The sequence below is a fragment of the Rhinoraja longicauda genome, chromosome 21, assembly GCF_053455715.1.
Source record: "Rhinoraja longicauda isolate Sanriku21f chromosome 21, sRhiLon1.1, whole genome shotgun sequence".
In the NCBI taxonomy this organism is placed as follows: domain Eukaryota; kingdom Metazoa; phylum Chordata; class Chondrichthyes; order Rajiformes; family Arhynchobatidae; genus Rhinoraja; species Rhinoraja longicauda.
This window is the reverse complement of record NC_135973.1, coordinates 11,668,274-11,685,168: the sequence shown is the minus strand read 5'-3', so window position 1 is coordinate 11,685,168 and position 16,895 is coordinate 11,668,274. Positions and strand designations below refer to the sequence as shown.

General features: G+C 40.5%; 1 protein-coding gene across 3 annotated transcripts in view; it reads right to left on the bottom strand.

The window, feature by feature from the left end:
- The window catches only part of llgl1 (LLGL scribble cell polarity complex component 1), a 78,875-nt gene that overhangs the window by 38,122 nt on the left and 23,858 nt on the right, over positions 1-16,895 (bottom strand). For all 3 annotated transcript variants that reach the window (XM_078417753.1, XM_078417755.1, XM_078417754.1), the window contains exons 3-5: positions 6,203-6,284; positions 4,199-4,329; positions 1,448-1,606 (exon numbers count right to left, since the gene is read on the bottom strand). In XM_078417753.1, coding sequence (XP_078273879.1) covers positions 1,448-1,606; positions 4,199-4,329; positions 6,203-6,284 — 372 coding nt within the window. The remainder of the gene's footprint in view (positions 1-1,447; positions 1,607-4,198; positions 4,330-6,202; positions 6,285-16,895) is intronic.

Here is a 16,895-nt window from a genome sequence, read left to right as displayed (position 1 = left end):
TTAGTGTTTATCGGTAGTAAAGCACCAGATGTGATAAAACTTCAAAGGTCACACTTTATGGCTTAATGTCTGTCAATTCAAGAGGCTGGGGCAGGAAGTTGTACTATTCAGCACAAGGGAACAGTCAACAGAAGTAATTGCAGAACAAGCACGTGTTACGTAAAAAAAACATTAAGGAAAGTTTATTGGAACAGGTAGGTATCATCTAAGACCAAGTCATTACTGCCAATAATACAAGGAATGACCAGAGGCTATCTGCATGAACAAGGATGTTTGACCTCTGGGTATCACATGGCTTGGAAAAGTAGAAAAAATGCCCAAAAGGAGAAAGGCCCAAAATGATTAATTCACAGTTGAAGCATGTGCAGGATGATTAAAACAGTACACTTAAAGTGTTGTGAAAGACAAGTTGTGACACATCTCTCACTGGCAGGAGGAACAATAGATAGACACAAAAAGCTGGAATAACTCAGCAGGACAGGCAGCATCTCTGGAGAGAAGGAATGGGTGACATTTTGGGTCGAGATCCTTCTTCAGACGGTAGGAACAATGTTGTCTGCGTTACAATCATTAAGAAACCGACATATTTTATAGCAAAGGACTCAGTAATCCTTTATATTTATAATAATTTGCCTAGTTGACTACACACTCCACACTGAAGCATTTTGCCAACTTCCTCCAGGGATTTCAATATTGGTTACTTTCCCACCAGGAGACGAGGCTTCTTTTTAATCTCACCAGGGAGAAAAGAGCATAAATTACAGCTAACTGAAGTGGGTCTTATATGATGAGGTCTCACGAGAGCAGCATTTGAAATAAGAAACAAAATATAGCTGCCGATTATTTAATCTTTTGTTTCAGAAATAGTCCGCAGCTCCAGTAATAAAAGTATTCATTCACATTCTTAAGTTCACAACAAACTACAGAGTTAATGGCCTTGTACAGAAGATTGCAGAGGCTAGAATGTTGTTGCTAGCAATAAACAATTTGCTGGAGGATCTCAGCGGGTTGAGCAGCATGTGGGTAAAAAGAAATGGTTGACATTTCGGGTCGTGCCCCTGCATCAGGATTGAATGGAGATAGTCAATATAGAGGCGAGGAAATGTGGCGAGACAGAAGCGAGAAGTGGTTGGTGGACCAAGAAGGGGTGGAAAGATAACAGGCATGTAGAGCTAGATAAGGGAGGGAGATTAACTTATTCTGCCCATTCCCACAGAATAAACCAATTCCCAAGCTCACTCAAAAATACAGGCAGTGCAAAGAAAATTAATCTAACCCTCCTCTTCCTTTCTAACTCTTTTCTCCCCAAGTGAATAGGGGAGAATAGGGAGAGAAACTTCCCAGAGACCAAACTTTCTCAGTATTGGTGGAATGAGAGGGGGAGAAATGAAATCAGCTTAACATTCAACCATGTTAGAGTTCAGATAAGCCCAAAGTAAACACTTACCCTTGGAGGACCTCATCCTGAAGGAGAGTTCTGTCATCCAACAGCTGCATGGAGGGCAATTCTAGGAAGTACACACCTCCGCCTTCGGTCCCTAAACACGCCAATGTGGAGCAAGACTTCAACATGATCACAGTAATTCTGGTAATGCTGGGAGGAGCACTGTATTAGAATAAAATAATGACATTTTAGCACGCTGGTGATCTGTCAATAGCAAACAATTAATACCACTAGTTTTTCAACATTTTAGAAAAATGCTATTTTAGATTTAGATTTAGAGGGCATCAATATCCCAACATTAAATTCATCTTATTCAGTTACCAGCAACAACAGGAAAAGAAAAAGAGTATCCTTGAGTTCTCATCTATGACAGAAAAAAATAGAACACTGGGATGGGGATTAACAGCGATCCATGCCAATTGGAAATCTCTCTCCCTTAACTAACTAAAGGTAGACCTCACTGGGTGGTAAATTCACTGTAAAAGATGCAATATATACAAACAGCTGTAGATTTCCATGATCTGTAATTCCCTCATTTCATGCTAAATAGACCAAACATGAAAACAACTGCATGAGAATCAAGCCATTCAACTACATGCAAGCAGTAAATACCTTTGCCCACCTCTTCAGTGCTCTATTCCTTATTACACTAAAATAAATACATCTTCTATCCTAATGTAAAACTGAAGATAATTGGGCCGTGGACACTGCTCGTAATGTCATGGGCTGAGATGATTTACCTCCAATCGCATTAAGAACACAAGAAAATAGCAGCAAGAATAGACCACCAGACCTCAAACCTGCTTCAACTCAATATCATGGCTGACACAAGGAACTGCAGATGCTAGAATCTTGAGTAAGGCACAAAATTGCTAAAGTGATTCAGCAGGTCAGGTTGCATTTGTGAGGGGCATGGATAGGTGATGTTTCGGGCCAAGACCCTTCTTCAGGCACATCTATGCTAGTGTCAATTCCTCTTATGTCTGTTTCTCCTAACCTCAACGACCACCTTCCTTTATTCTCGGCAAGACAAGCCAATGGAGGGATTTTCCGATAATTGTCAATGCATTCCATTTGATTTCTGAATGTCATAGTTGGTCAAATGCTGTCTTGATGTCTTACCCTCTCCCTCAAATTCAGCTCGTTCATTCATGTTTGGATCAAAAGTTGGAATGCAAACTAGAGATAAAATGTCCCAGCGACCAGCAAATGTCGTCAGTGAGCAGATACAAGTACAAACTGAAACTCAAGTTAGTGACATCTTCACTTGGTTGATTGCAGAGTCGAGTGATGGGTTGGTTATAAACCAGAGTGGATTTCCCCTAATTTAAGGTCCAGGATATACCTGGACAATGTTCCACATCATTAGGTGATGCCGATATTGCAACTACACTTGATTAGCTTAGCTAGAAGCAAATTTAATTCTGGAATAAATATCTCTAGCACTGCAGGCAGGCTTCAGAATCAGGCAACACCCTCCAGTGTACCCGGTGTTCTCAGTTGCTGATTGATAACACATGGAATAAATTGAACGAGCTGAAGGATGCTGTAATGCAGTTTCACACAAGAGGAATTGTGAACAAGTAAAAATATTACATCATTGTATATTTCATAAAATATTTCAGCAGCCAGTTTCCAACTGAAAGCAGCTCAAGGCACACCAGGCTTTGTTTAAAAAGCAGCAGTGTGTTTTGGATAAGTTATAAATTTTTTGATGATGCGTAATACATTGAATTAGCAGAGGGGCGTGGAGTGGGCAAGGGAAATTAAATTCACGGCAAAAAAAACCATTTAGAAACACTGAACAGACATAGTATTTATTTAGAGTTGGACTCAACATTTGGAAAGCTAGGGTGGAAGCAAGACACTTAATAGATTTGATAGAAACCAAGTGGCAAATGGATGATAATCCAGAGCACAGGTCTTAAATGTTTAACCCACAATCTGCTCTGCGACTAAGGCAACTGTGATGCAATTAATCTTAATCAACCAGAACAAATCAAGTATTGTTTGGGGGATAGAACACATAAAAGTATGGATGTAAAAGACTTTAAATTGACTACCACCGGGCTGGGATCCAAACGTAAACAGAGCAAAGTGTTGTCATCAGTAATTTGTGTATCAGTGCATCCGATAAGCATTTTTTATTACACCACTATATTGCACCGTCAAATCAAAGACAAACAGTAACAATATCATTTGGACATTGATAGTGGGAAATTGAAGACTGATTATTATTCAGTTTCAGCAAGCTTCAAACACTGGTGCCTCAGTTTATCCATAACCATGTCATGACCCATGCATGGAACTTCAGTGTCTCTTACTCAGACTCTGCCAAAACTGCTGCAAACAAGTCATCACTCTCAGAGTACCGCTGATAACACATAACAGCTTGCCATTTTCCCTGCTCTCTTCTAAATCTTTGTCCATTGACCAGCAATCTTGGTTGTGATTTTCTCAACATTAGAATCCCTTTCTCTCAACGTCACAGAGCTATATTTGGCCACTTTATTCATTATTCCCGTCTGCTCTTGCCATTGTTACTATCAACAACTGAAATGCCTTCTTCTCAGAACAACCAGTAGAAATCCTTAAGAACGCAATACAATAAATTTAAGTATTAACCTAAAAATAGGATTGTCGCTTCAAACAGAACCATACTCATGTGCCATCAACACACAAACAGTAATCGGCTAATCTTTTCCTTGTGCCGCGTAACGAACATTATCAAAACAAAAGATTCATTTTTCGTACTTAGCGCCATCAAATCCCGGCCGCCCAGGAAGTCTGAAAGTTCGGACTTCTTCCAGGAAAGAATAGCAGTTTTTTTGGTTAATCTCCCACAGGTGAATGGTATTATCATCCAATAAGGACAACAGGCGACCCTGGCAAGGGAAAGGTACAGAGTGAATTACAAAGACAAAAATTAAAGACAAAGCTGCAGGTTCCCTAAAATGCAAAGGAAAACAAATATTCAACAGGTCAAGCAGCATCTGTGGAGAAAGAACACAAAGTAAATGCTTCAAGTCAACGATCCTCGAGTCTGAAGAAGGGTCTTGACCCGAAACATCACCCATTCCTTCTCTCCAGAGGTGCTGCCTGTAACTCCAGCATTTTGTGTCTATCTTCGATCCTTCTTCAGAACTGAGAAATATTTAGAAAACTGGTATGTTAAAAGAGTGAAAAGGGAAGAGATTAATAGAACAAAATGAGGTTTGTTTTTCCCACCATTCTCCTTAAATTCAGATTTTCAACAAATGTTGTGCACTGCATCTCCCTTCCAGTCGGACTCTTCTCCCGCCTCCTGAACTCTGATTACATTTGCATCTGCCTTTATCAGCAGCCTCTCCTAATCAATACCATCCATCTTGTTTTCATCGCCAGTCCATTATACACAATGCCTTTGTTCTCTCCATCCATCACCCTTCTCTGCAAATGTAAATAGGCCTATTTTCCCAATTTTCTCAGTGCTGAAGGGTTGTCAAGTTGAAAGATTTTTTTTTCTCTGACAACTGAGTACTTCCATCAATTACTTTTATTTCAGTTACAAAGACAATGAATGGACTGATTGGTGGCTTTATAGGTATAACAATAGAACTGTCCCTTTTAACCCGATTATCTCCATTTCGGTTGCCTCACATGCAGTGATGCTAATCAGCCCCTTGGGAATTGGAAATTAGACTTGGGAGAGCCTATTTCTAATTAGAAATGCAGTTGAGGGAAGCAACCATGAATGTTGTTTGTGGATGCACCTGCAAGCACAGCCATGAACAAGATAGTGGAATGCAGATAACGGTGGCAGTGACCCGGCACACCATCCTCTTTCAACACGCCAGCCCATAAAAAAAACAGAGGAGGAACACTGCATTTAAAAACATAATTTTGACTATGACAGGTCATTCATTTAGCAACAACCCCAAGTCTTGTTTGAGAGAACAGTGAAACTCAGGAGTTAGAAACTATAAAAATCCGTAGTTCCTCCAGGGAATGATCAAGTTCTAAACTGAAATCAATATTGATAATCCCTCATTGTTTATGTAACTTTATCCAGATGCTGTTGGTAGCACCGATAGTATTATCCCATTGCCATACATTACATTAATGGTGTGTCATTATTTAAACACAGCCTTTGCACCAAGCTTAGTATTCTGCTGCACTGTCATTAACCCGTCTCAATGATGGCCATCTGTCAAGATCAGGATGTTATGGATTAGAAAAGCCATTTGTTACACAACTAGTTCATCTGCTTGGAAAGACCTTAAGTATGCACTTCACTATTTAATTCACTGGTTGACTTTGAGGCTTACATCTCTATTCCACAGCTAAATGTTTATTCCACGCATGGACTGCAGTATAGCAAAGTTCATCATCATTTGAATACAAATATCCCAGCATTTGTTTGTCTACCACCCTTGGGAGGTCACCTCAAACAATGAACTTGTCTCCAGTATCTACATTGTGTAAATTTAACATTATTGTTTTGTCAATTATTGCTCTGTATTGATCTATGATGACTCCAGGTCATTCTTGGTTTCAGCATTCATTCTTTACTATTTTGGCATAAACGTTGCTTACTTTCCCTGCTCGTTGGCATATTTCACATTTACATTAGATTTCACCTGCCATTTTCCCATAATCGCACTGGCCTCAACAATGACCACGGTAACTACTCTTCAAACAATACAAAGCAAGCCTTTATACGATACCATTTCCCCTCTCCATCGTCCCCTCTTTGCACAATTCTGAATATTGGCATACCTGTCCATGTAGAAAGTGCATCTGTGTCACTGTGCCGGTTTCTTTATGTAGCCCTGCAAACTCCACACCTGGAACGCCGTAGCTTAAAACATAGGTTAAGGAACAGTACATTTGTCATAATTAAATGAAACATAGGTTTTGACTTATTATTCTCACTTGCACCAAGGTACAGTGAAAAGCTTTGCTGTGCACACTGTCCAATCAATTTGGATAATACTATACATATACAATCAAACCAAACTCAAGCACAATAGGTAGAGCAAAAGGAAAGGTACAGAGTGCAGAGTATAATTCTCAGCATTGTAGCACACCAGCTCTATTGAGTTGCTGCTTTACAGCACCAAGATCTGGGTTTGATCCCGACTACAGGTGCTGCATGTGTGGAGTTTGTGCGTTCTCCCAGTAACTGCGTGGGTTTTCTCCGGGTGCTCCAGTTTCCTCCCACATTTCCAAAGACATGCAGGTTTGTAGGCTAATTGGCTTCTGTAAATTGTCACTTGTGTGCAGGATAGAACTCATGTAGGGGTGATCGCTGGTCGGCACGGACACGGTGAGGGCCCGTTACCACATTGTATCTCTTAAGAGTAAAAATGCAAAAGCAGTTATTTCTTCACAAGCAAGTCCTTTGACAGCACAGTGGTGCTGCAAACAGAGCAATCACCTCACAGCTCCAGCGATCCAAGTTTAATCCTGACTTCTGCGGCAGACTGTGAAGAATTTGTACGTCCTCTCTGTGACCTCCTTGGTTTCCCCCCACATCTCAGATGTGGGTTGGTAGGTTAATCAGCCACAACAAATTGCCTCTAGGGTATAAGTGGATCACAGCAATTTCCTAAATTAAAATGTAGCAGGCCAACCAGGAAAAAGGTTATTTTAGATCGGGATACAATGAAACTGGATTAATCATAATAATAACAATAATAATAATGCATTACATTTATATAGCGCTTTTCAAACACTCAAAGACGCTTTACAGGGATTTCTAGAACATAGAGAAATGAATAAATAGATAAATAAGTAAATTAACAGAGAAAGGAGACAGAAGGTGAGGTGACCTTCAGTGGTTGAAGGCAGTGCTGAAGAGGTGAGACTTCAGTGATGTTTTGAATGTGGTGAGTGAGGAGGAGTCTCTGACGGTTTGGGGTAGTGAGTTCCATAGGGTGGGAGCAGCGATTGAGAAAGCCCTGTCATGGTCACCTTTACCCAGTGGATCAATATTATGATCACCTTTACCCAGTGGATCAATATTGCCAATATTTAACACCATGTTACATTTGTTAACTCAAAATTGAAACTAAGATAGGTATGATAAATTTGAAAAAAATATGATTTCCCGTTTCAGAGGAATATATTAACTGCATAATCACATTTGGTAGGTATTAATCTATCACGGTGAGTAAGAAAATTAGATGAGATGAGTAGATGAGAAATTATGCAAATTAAAATTTTCTAAATTACATTCCATGCAAAATAAAGGCTTCATGGGGAAATATTCTACTAGCAGCTATTTAAAATTGAGAGTGGTATTAGATTATAATGGTGTATAAAGTAACTGAAGTAAACCTTAAGATTATATGATTAAATACTAAAGGATCACAGAAAAATTGAAATTGAGTCATCTAGTTAAAAATAATTAAGAATTTTTACAAGAAAGCAAAAAGAGATAATGAAGTCAACAATAACATTGAAAGGTTGAGATAGGAGAATCAGATGAGGAAATATTTGAGATGTTCATTAACAACTTTGTCCTGTCTTCACATATAGTACAGCAGTGCATCCCAAATATAGCATGGAACAGTAGGAAGCTTTATCAGTGATGAGTGCTGGAAGAACTAATGGGGTTAAAGGTTGACAAAATCCACCAGACATGAAGGACAAAATGTCAAGACTGCAAGAGATGGCTAAAGAGGCAGTGGATGTTTTATTGTGACCCAGCAAAAAGTTTTTTTTTAATTCTCAAATGATTAGTATTTTAGAAGTTACGAAATAAAATACCTATATTCAAGAATAGAGAGTGAGCGACTGTGAATAACAAAACTGAAGCAAGGTTATGCAAGAAATTGCTAGAATTGACTATAAAAGAACGAGCAAAAGAACGAACACTATTAAGCAGAATTAACAAGGTCTTATGAAAGGGAAACCCATATATTTCAAATCTATTGGGCTTTTTTAAAGATTGTGACCACCAGGGTAAATAAAGAGAAATAGATGGAGTATATTTAGGAAATATATTGATTACATTGATAGGAAGAACAGAAAAAAAGTTTCTTAAATGCTGGTAGACAAATATATTTAGGTGTTCTTGTACATAAATCAAATTCAGTAAGCAGGCACAGCAAATAATTAGAACCATGGCCCTTTTTGCCCACCTTGTCCATGCTGACCATATTAAGCTAGTCCCATTTACCTGCATTTGGTTCACAACCCTCTAAACCCTACCTATCCATGTATTTGTCCAAATGTCTTTCAAAAGTCATAATTGTATGTGCTTCAGCAGTTTCCAGTGTCAGGTAGCTCATTCCAGAACAGGACAACCCTCCAAATGGAACTATTGTCCTTGAAGTCCCACTTAAATCTATCCCCACTCATCTTATGCCTATCCCCTCTCTACCCTGAGAAAAGGACTGAGCATTCACTTTATCCATGCCCCTCATGATCTTGTACACCTCAATAAGGTCACCCCTCAGCCTCCTATGACCAAAGAAAAAAGTCCCAGCCTATTCAACCTCCCCCTATCTCACACTCACAAGCCCAGGTGACTTTCTGGAGTATCTTTTCTGCACCCTTTCCTATTTAATGACGTCCTTCCTACAGCTGGATGATCAGTATTCCAAGCTGTTGTTTCACCAGCTGGTATTATCTGCGTAATGATGTGCCAACTTTTGCACTCATTACCCTTCCCAATTAATACATATGCGCCAAATGCTTTTTTCACCACACTGTCCACCTGGCTCGCCACTTATAGGGAACCATGAACCTGTGCTCCCAGATCTCTCTATTCCGCAACATGCTCCAGGACTCTACCATTAGTTCCATTTGCCATTCCTTGGCCCACCTTCCCAAGTGACAGATGATCCTACAGAAACAAGATTTTGTAATGGCTTCTCTGGCTGAAAAGTCCAGAATTAGGGAGTATAGTTTCACGATTTAGGTCAGACATTTAGAAACCATTTGAAGTTTTGTTCTCATTTAGCGGGTTGCAAATCTTTGTAATTCGTGACCCAAGATGGCTGTGCTTTCTGAATATGTTTCAAGCTGAGATTTACAGAAGTTTAAAATTGCACAAAAAACATGCATATTCAGCACTTCTCACCTTCCTCCCAGGATCTGATATAATAAAACCAGTGACCAGCCAATTTGATTCATACCATACACTATCAAGAAAAAGTGAAAAGTTAGATGCAAAAGTTACACACTGTACACTGATTTTTTTTAGGACAAGGACCTATCACCAAGCTAATCCAGCAGAGTCTTTGGCACCTATCCCACAATGGAAGATTGCACAGGTATATCTGTACACAAAACAAAAGGACAAATTCAATCCAATAAAACTCTCCACCTACTCTCCTAACTTCAGAGTGATGGAAATTGCTGCCAACAGTGTTCTCAAGCTTAATCTAATCTCCAACTAACTAATCCAGTGAAACAAGTTGGAGAAGGATTTCAAGGCATTGAGTAGCATCTGTGGATAGGAAGGAATTGTTGACATTTTGGGTTGAGACCTTGCATCAGCACAGAATCTTGACCCTTGTGTTATCCCCCCCCCCCCCCCCCCACCTCCTCATAGATGCTGTTTGACCTGCGGAAATCTTCCAGAAGTTTATTTTTGCATCTGTAATCTCATGTTTCCAACTAAAAGTTATTGATGCCCAGCTAGTTTCTGTCAGGCCCAGAGCATTGAACTCCATAATTGCCTTGGTCCAAACATGAACCAAAGAGCTGGATTCCAGAGGCAAGAAGAAAGTGACTCGCCTCAACCTCAAGTCTGTACTTGAATGCAGCATCTAGGGGTCTGAGTAAAACTGAAGTAAATGAGTGTCAATGGGACAAAGCTTCGATGATTGGAATTACTGTCTGCACAATCATACCTGCCACAGGACATCAATACACAAGTTCTTCAGAGCAACAACACATGCCCAATCATCTTCAAATGCTTCAGTTAAATACCTTCCCTAATAAAGTCAGATATGGAGATGTTTGCTGAACTATCGATGTCCTCCTGTGCATGTGACAACTCAAATAAAGCACTTTAGGCCTGCAGAGATGAGTGGTGCTGGGAACTTGCTGGTGTTACGACCAAAGTTCTAACCCAAATGCATCCCTTCACTTTAGATTAGCTTTTTTCCCTTGAATGACGACATGAAACATGAGCTGATAAATGGCAAGTAACATATGCATCACTAAAATGCAAAGCAATGATTAAGTACACACTAATCTGTCAGTCTCACGCAAACACCATTCTGGGACTTACCACCGACCAGAAACTAAACTGAACCAACCACCTGTGGTTACAAAAGTAGGTCTGAATATGCTGTAGAAAATTACTCACTTCCTGACACCCTGAAGTATCTCCCGGAACCTCACTACCAGCGCATGCTGCCCCTGGGACGGCTGCTATGGAGAGGAGACGGTGGCCCACCTCTTCACAGAGTGTGGATTTGCCAAGAGTCTGGAGAGGTTTGCAGGGGTCCCTGTCACGATTTATTCCGAGCAGCTCCGTCACAGAGGACTCTGTGATCTACGGACTGTTCCCAGGGACGCATTCGGAGACTGACATCGAGTGCTGCTGGAAGGTCATCAACTCGGTGAAAGACGCTCTTTGGTCTGCCCGAGCTTTGTTGACCTCCCAGCGGAGCGAGCTGTCCGTCAAGGAATGCTGCCGACTGGCCCACTGCAGACTGCAGGAGTACGTGCTGAGGGACGCACTGAAGCTTGGTGCAGCCAACGCCAAGGCCCTGTGGGGGAGGACCACAGTCTAGGGTCCTTCCGCTGCTCGACATGGGGGGCAGGGTGTGGTGGAGACGCCCCTCCAAATAAGGGATACTGTGTAAATTTCAATGTAAATTTGGAAGTGAATACCTGTATTGAACGTGTAACCTCCGGAAATGTCGGATGGGGTTGTTAAAAAGAAGATGTTTTGTAAATATTTATTACTCGAATAAAGTATTTTTTGATATAAACAAAAATATTAAAAAATCTCCACCATCCACAAGGCACATGCCGGGAGTATTCCACTTGCCTGGATAAGTGCACCATCAACTCTTCAGAAGCTCAACACCATCCAGGACAAAGCATCCACTTTACAGACATGCTATCGACAACATTCCACAACATTCATTCACTCCACCAGCAGCATACAAAAGCTGCAGTGTGTGTCATTACAAAATGTATTGCACATTGGGCAATACTCACCCAAGCTATTGGGTGAGCTTGAACGAGCACCTACAGTATATTTGGGGATAAGTGTCTCCTAAAACCGCAATCTCTACTACTAGAGGACAAGGGCAGCAGGCAGAAAGGAACAGACTCCTGCAGATTTCCCAGGTGACACACCACCTTGATTTATAAATATATCACCGTTCCTACATCACTGGGTCTAAATCCTGGAATACACTATCCAAATGCATCGCATAAATTCAGCATAAATACTATGTCATGTGATGCATGATACGTAACTATCAAGAGTAATGAAGAACGGACGACACTAGTGATGCCCACAACCCAAACCTTAATAAATTAAGATCCTTTTTGGAAATTTGGGGCTCTCGTGTTGCTTTGAGTATTTTCGGACCATCAATCTGGCCTCTCCCACAGAATATGAAGCAGCATGAAGTCTTTTACTACAACTAATGAATGACCTCAAATTGCCTCATTGATAATTCCAACACTTCAGGACAAATGGTGACCGTTAAACCACACTGTAGACTGACTGTCTTCACTCAGTCTGAAGAAGGGTTCCAACCTGAAACATCACCTATTCCTTTTCTGCAGAGATGCTGCCAGACCTGCTGAGTTACTCCAGCTTTTTGTATCTATCTTCAGTTAACCATACTGTATCTGGCCCTCTGCTAGTCATTCAGTTAGATTAGGACTGATCCTGTGATTGTGTCCATTTTGTTGCCCACACCCTATATTCCTCACTTCCCTTTCCTACTGTCCAAAACCAATCTTGAATATACTCAAAAACTCCACATCTGCTCTCTCGATTATAGGTTTTGCTCAGAGTTGAGAAATGTATTCTAAAGATTTTATATGGGTGCTTAAAAAAAATCCCTCATTCTATGCCTTTCCCCATTGAGGAAACCACCTGTCAGCATTCAATCTGCAAATCCTAGCAACATCCCTTATAATGTTATTATTCATCAAGCAGCATAAGCTGTAAATGGTCAATATATGAAATGTTTGCAATTGCTTTCCATTACACAAGATGACAAAGGTAGTGAGGACTGCAGTTTCACTCTATCCACTTCCAGTCCCCCATCTCACAGGGCAGCACTCAAGACCAGAATTAGGTATAGTCACAACTGATATTAAACTGCTTGCTAACACTCAAGAGTCATAGGAATACTTGTCTTGAGATGTACTGATGCTTGCTAACACCGGAACTGTATTTCAACATGAGTCAACATCAGAGAGGAAAAAAAACACAGGAAAGCAATTAAAAACAAATCCTATCCTTCATCTGGAATCTGTTAGCAGACTTTTTTTTTAAATCAAACAATGTTATTTGAAGCATTTTTAGGTTCCCTTGTTAGTGGACAAGTACAGTGATTGGTCTCTCAACAAAGCGGAGTAGCCAACAGCAACACAGCATGATACTCTGAGAAAGGTAATTATGGGGGATTTTAACAGGAATGTGACTCCACAGAGGAACCATATGCAGTTAATTACAGTGAAATAAAACTCTATTATACACTTTACAAGAGAAAAAAAAAAAAAAATTACCTTTACAAAAGCACTAGAGACATTTGCTCCGTGTCTTCCTATCAAAGGATTCCTGGAATGTCTACAGAATATATTTACTTTTGAAACATTATGAAGTTGGCTTGAAGAGGACTCCACTGCAATCTGGGCTAATTAAAACCTTTCAAACTAAAGCCATCGTGGAACATTCCCTGCGAATGTTCCCCGGCAACATGACCCATTTTTCCAAAAGCAGTTTTTCTCATTAAATAACTTTGTACATTAAGTTTGATGTGATGGAGTGAAATGTAAATTTTGGTCATAAAACCAGCAATTTTTTAACACCTCTCAACTCAAAGCAGGGTAACACCAAGTTACACAATGTAGAGGCAAAAGTATCCTTATTGAAACTTGGAGGTGAAAATACACCAGGCCACTTGCCTTAGCTCCAATACCAATACATCAAGTTATTTCTAACCGCTCCAGGTGGCAATGTTTTTGTTCTCCTGTCCAGCTTCCTATCATTCACCCTCTGCAAAGATGTGCTCATTCAAACTCTGCTTCTTCCATCAAATCATTTAATCCTTCATCTTGTACAAAATCTCACCGTTAAATACCCAAACCTCTTTAATTGTATATCCAAATAGATCAGATACGAGGTAGATTGCCTAAAAATGTTAACATATCACAGTGTGTGCAGAGTGCAAAATACATTCAACAATCGGTCTCTTTGGTACAAATGGAATTGAAACTCACTGTCAACCTTCTACACAAAGAGCTCCATTTGGAACTTTAACAAGACCCAAGATAGGCACAAAAAGCTGGAGTAACTCAGCGGGACAGGCAGCATCTCTGGTGATGTTTCGGGTCGAGATCCTTCTTCTTTTCCAAGCCCCTTGAGCTTTTGGCATTTAGGATCTATTACAGACCTACTCTGTACACCAAAAGGCAGTGAGTTCAATCCAGTCGTAGGTAGTGCCTAGTTGCTGGTATTGCCAGCAGCATGTTCATAAACACGCATTTACCTTTCATTACTTCATTCCCTGTGATCTTATGAAATGACACTACCACATTCAAAATTCAAACTTCCTTGCGAATCTCGGATCCTCCAGTAACCAAAACAAGACTAAGGGTAGAGTAATGAAAAAAAAAAAAACTACATTTTCACCAAAATAAAATTGGCAGTGCTCATAGAGCATGTAGATACTTTCGACTGGATTTGGGGTTTTAACAATTTGTTGTGGTACAAGAGTTCTCATTTTTGGAATAATAAAAACCTACAGCTGTTGCAAAACAAAATAGCAAGAAGTGCGAAGCTCACTGTTTTACAGGATATTGCAAGGCAGCTTGGAGCCTAAGGGGCTCCCTGCGCCTGTCGAGTGTATATTTTCTGGCAGAACCAAGTTCCTATTCTGCAAATCTCAATTTACTGTTCTGCTCGGTCACAGGGTCAGCCGAGTGATCAGCCTGCTTTTGGAAGTAACAGGCATTCAAAGAGCATTACCTCCAGAGAAACTCCAAACCACTGCCGAGACAACTCACAAAAGTAATAAATAGCTCATTAACGAGGTAGCGCTGATCAATCCGGTCGGTGTAAGAGATCACAGCAGCGTCATGAAAACGTTGCAGATTTACAGACACCTTTTACAACTTTGCTTGACCATAACAATTAAATGTTACTGGTATATTTAAAAAGCAACCAGGCATGCAGGTTGGAGTTGTTTCTTAGTCTTCGGGCATGAAGTGTTCTCGGGCCAGATTGGAGAAGCTACTCACTAGGGAGGCTGTGCAGCATCTGCAGAGTGCTTTGTTTGGCCAAGTGCCATAATCCATCACTTGACAAATCACGAATGTCACATCATTAGAGTTCTACACAAAATGTCTGCCAGAAACTGCCTGTAGAGAAAAAGTACATTTGGGTGGGGATGAGACAGAGAAAGAAAAAAAGGAACATGCCTTAATATTTTCAGATGAGTTATCCACTTACTTCAACTCAGCAATATAGTGACATCATGACATTGTTTGAAGAGACTGTTGCCTGCAGCCACAACCAAGATGCTGGAAAAGGCAAAACATAGCTGCAATGTGCGACTTCAAGGCCGAGAGGAAAATTCAAACATGGCAACAGCAGATTACAAAGCTCCTGCATCTTAGTTTGTATAAGGTTCTCATTTCTGTGTCAAAGGTTTCCAACAATGTACTCCTTGTACCCATAGATTTTGCTAACTGAATTTTAGTTTCCTTTCATGAAGGCACATTTAATCTGCAATGTTAGAGGGAGCAGCATGAATCGCAAATGGAGCACCAACACCCATAAAAATGTTTGATCCATACAAAATGTGCAATTTCTCCCCTCATTATGATACCCATTCCTGGAATGGTTTTATATTCTGAAGCCTCGACCATTTCTTCTCAAGTACAAATTGTTCATAATGAGGGGTTGAGTAGACCACAGTCCATTGAGCCTGTTGAATTTAGTCAAGGTAAAACTGCTTTATCATCTATTGCATCCGCTGCTCTAGCTGTCAACTTCTTTACATCGGCGAAACCAAATGCAGTACAGTTGCTGCCTTACAGTGCTAGAGACCCAGGTTCAATCCTGACTACGGGTGTTGTCTGTACAGAGTTTGTACATTCTCCCTGTGACCGCGTGGGTTTTCTCCGGGTGCTCCGGTTTCCTCCTACACGCAAGACATGCAGGTTTGTAGGTAAATGGGCTTCGGTAAAATTGTCTGGTGTGTAGGATAGTACTAGCATGTGGGCTGCTTGCTGGTCGGTGCATACTCAGTGGGCCAAAGGGGCTGTTTTCGAGCTATATTTCTAAAGTCTACAGGTCTACTTCAAACAAATGGGGTGGCCAGTCGTCCATGTGTACAGATTGAAGGCCATGTTAACATTTTACTTGCAAAATGCAATTTCTGCATTGTTGCCAATTACTGCCTGCATGCAGTTTTATTCAAGTAGGTCTGCAGGAGTGTTTCGTTTTTATTTAAACAAAATGGAGATTAAAATTTGGGCTGATCGTATATTCTTTGATCATTTGCTGACATTTCCCAACTCCCCCGATCATCAGGCATCCCAGAAATAGTAAAAGGGATTTTATAATCAGCTCCTATCCCTACATTCCTCTGCTTCTGTCAAACCTTTAAATCTAATTTCCCACTCAACCTTAACCAAAGCGCCATTCACACCAAGCACATCAAGCTGTATGGAGCTTTAAGACTACAGCTGCCAACTGATCAAACATCTCTTAAAATTCATAAAGAGTTCTGTCACAATGATTATTTTTCCCAGAGGATCTCTTACAATCAGATTACTAATTAACCCTGTCCTATTATACAATGCTAAACAATCAGCTCCCCAGATGTTCATTATGCATTGTTTCAGAGAATGTCTTTAGTTTGGAGTGCAATGAGGATGCAAAAAAACTCAAGTGGTATCCCCTGCAGCTAAATGAGGGCGCATGAAACTTGTCTCAACTTATCAGGTTCTGCTGAAACTTCAAATGCTAGCAGGAACAACAGTTGTTTATGTAGCATTGAGATTTCCACAAGCATTGCTTGTGTGCTCTATAGAACGTTTTGCTAAATCCATCAGGAGGGATGAGAGCATAAGAGGGGTGACATTGCCAGGCAGAGGGAGTACATGGACAATGTCTGAAAAAGGGCCTCCACCCAAAACGCCACCTATTCCTTTTCTCCAGAGATGCTGACTGACCCGCTGAGATACTCCAGCCTTTTTGTGTCTATGTTCGGTTTAAACAAGCATCTGCAGTTCCTTCCTATACATG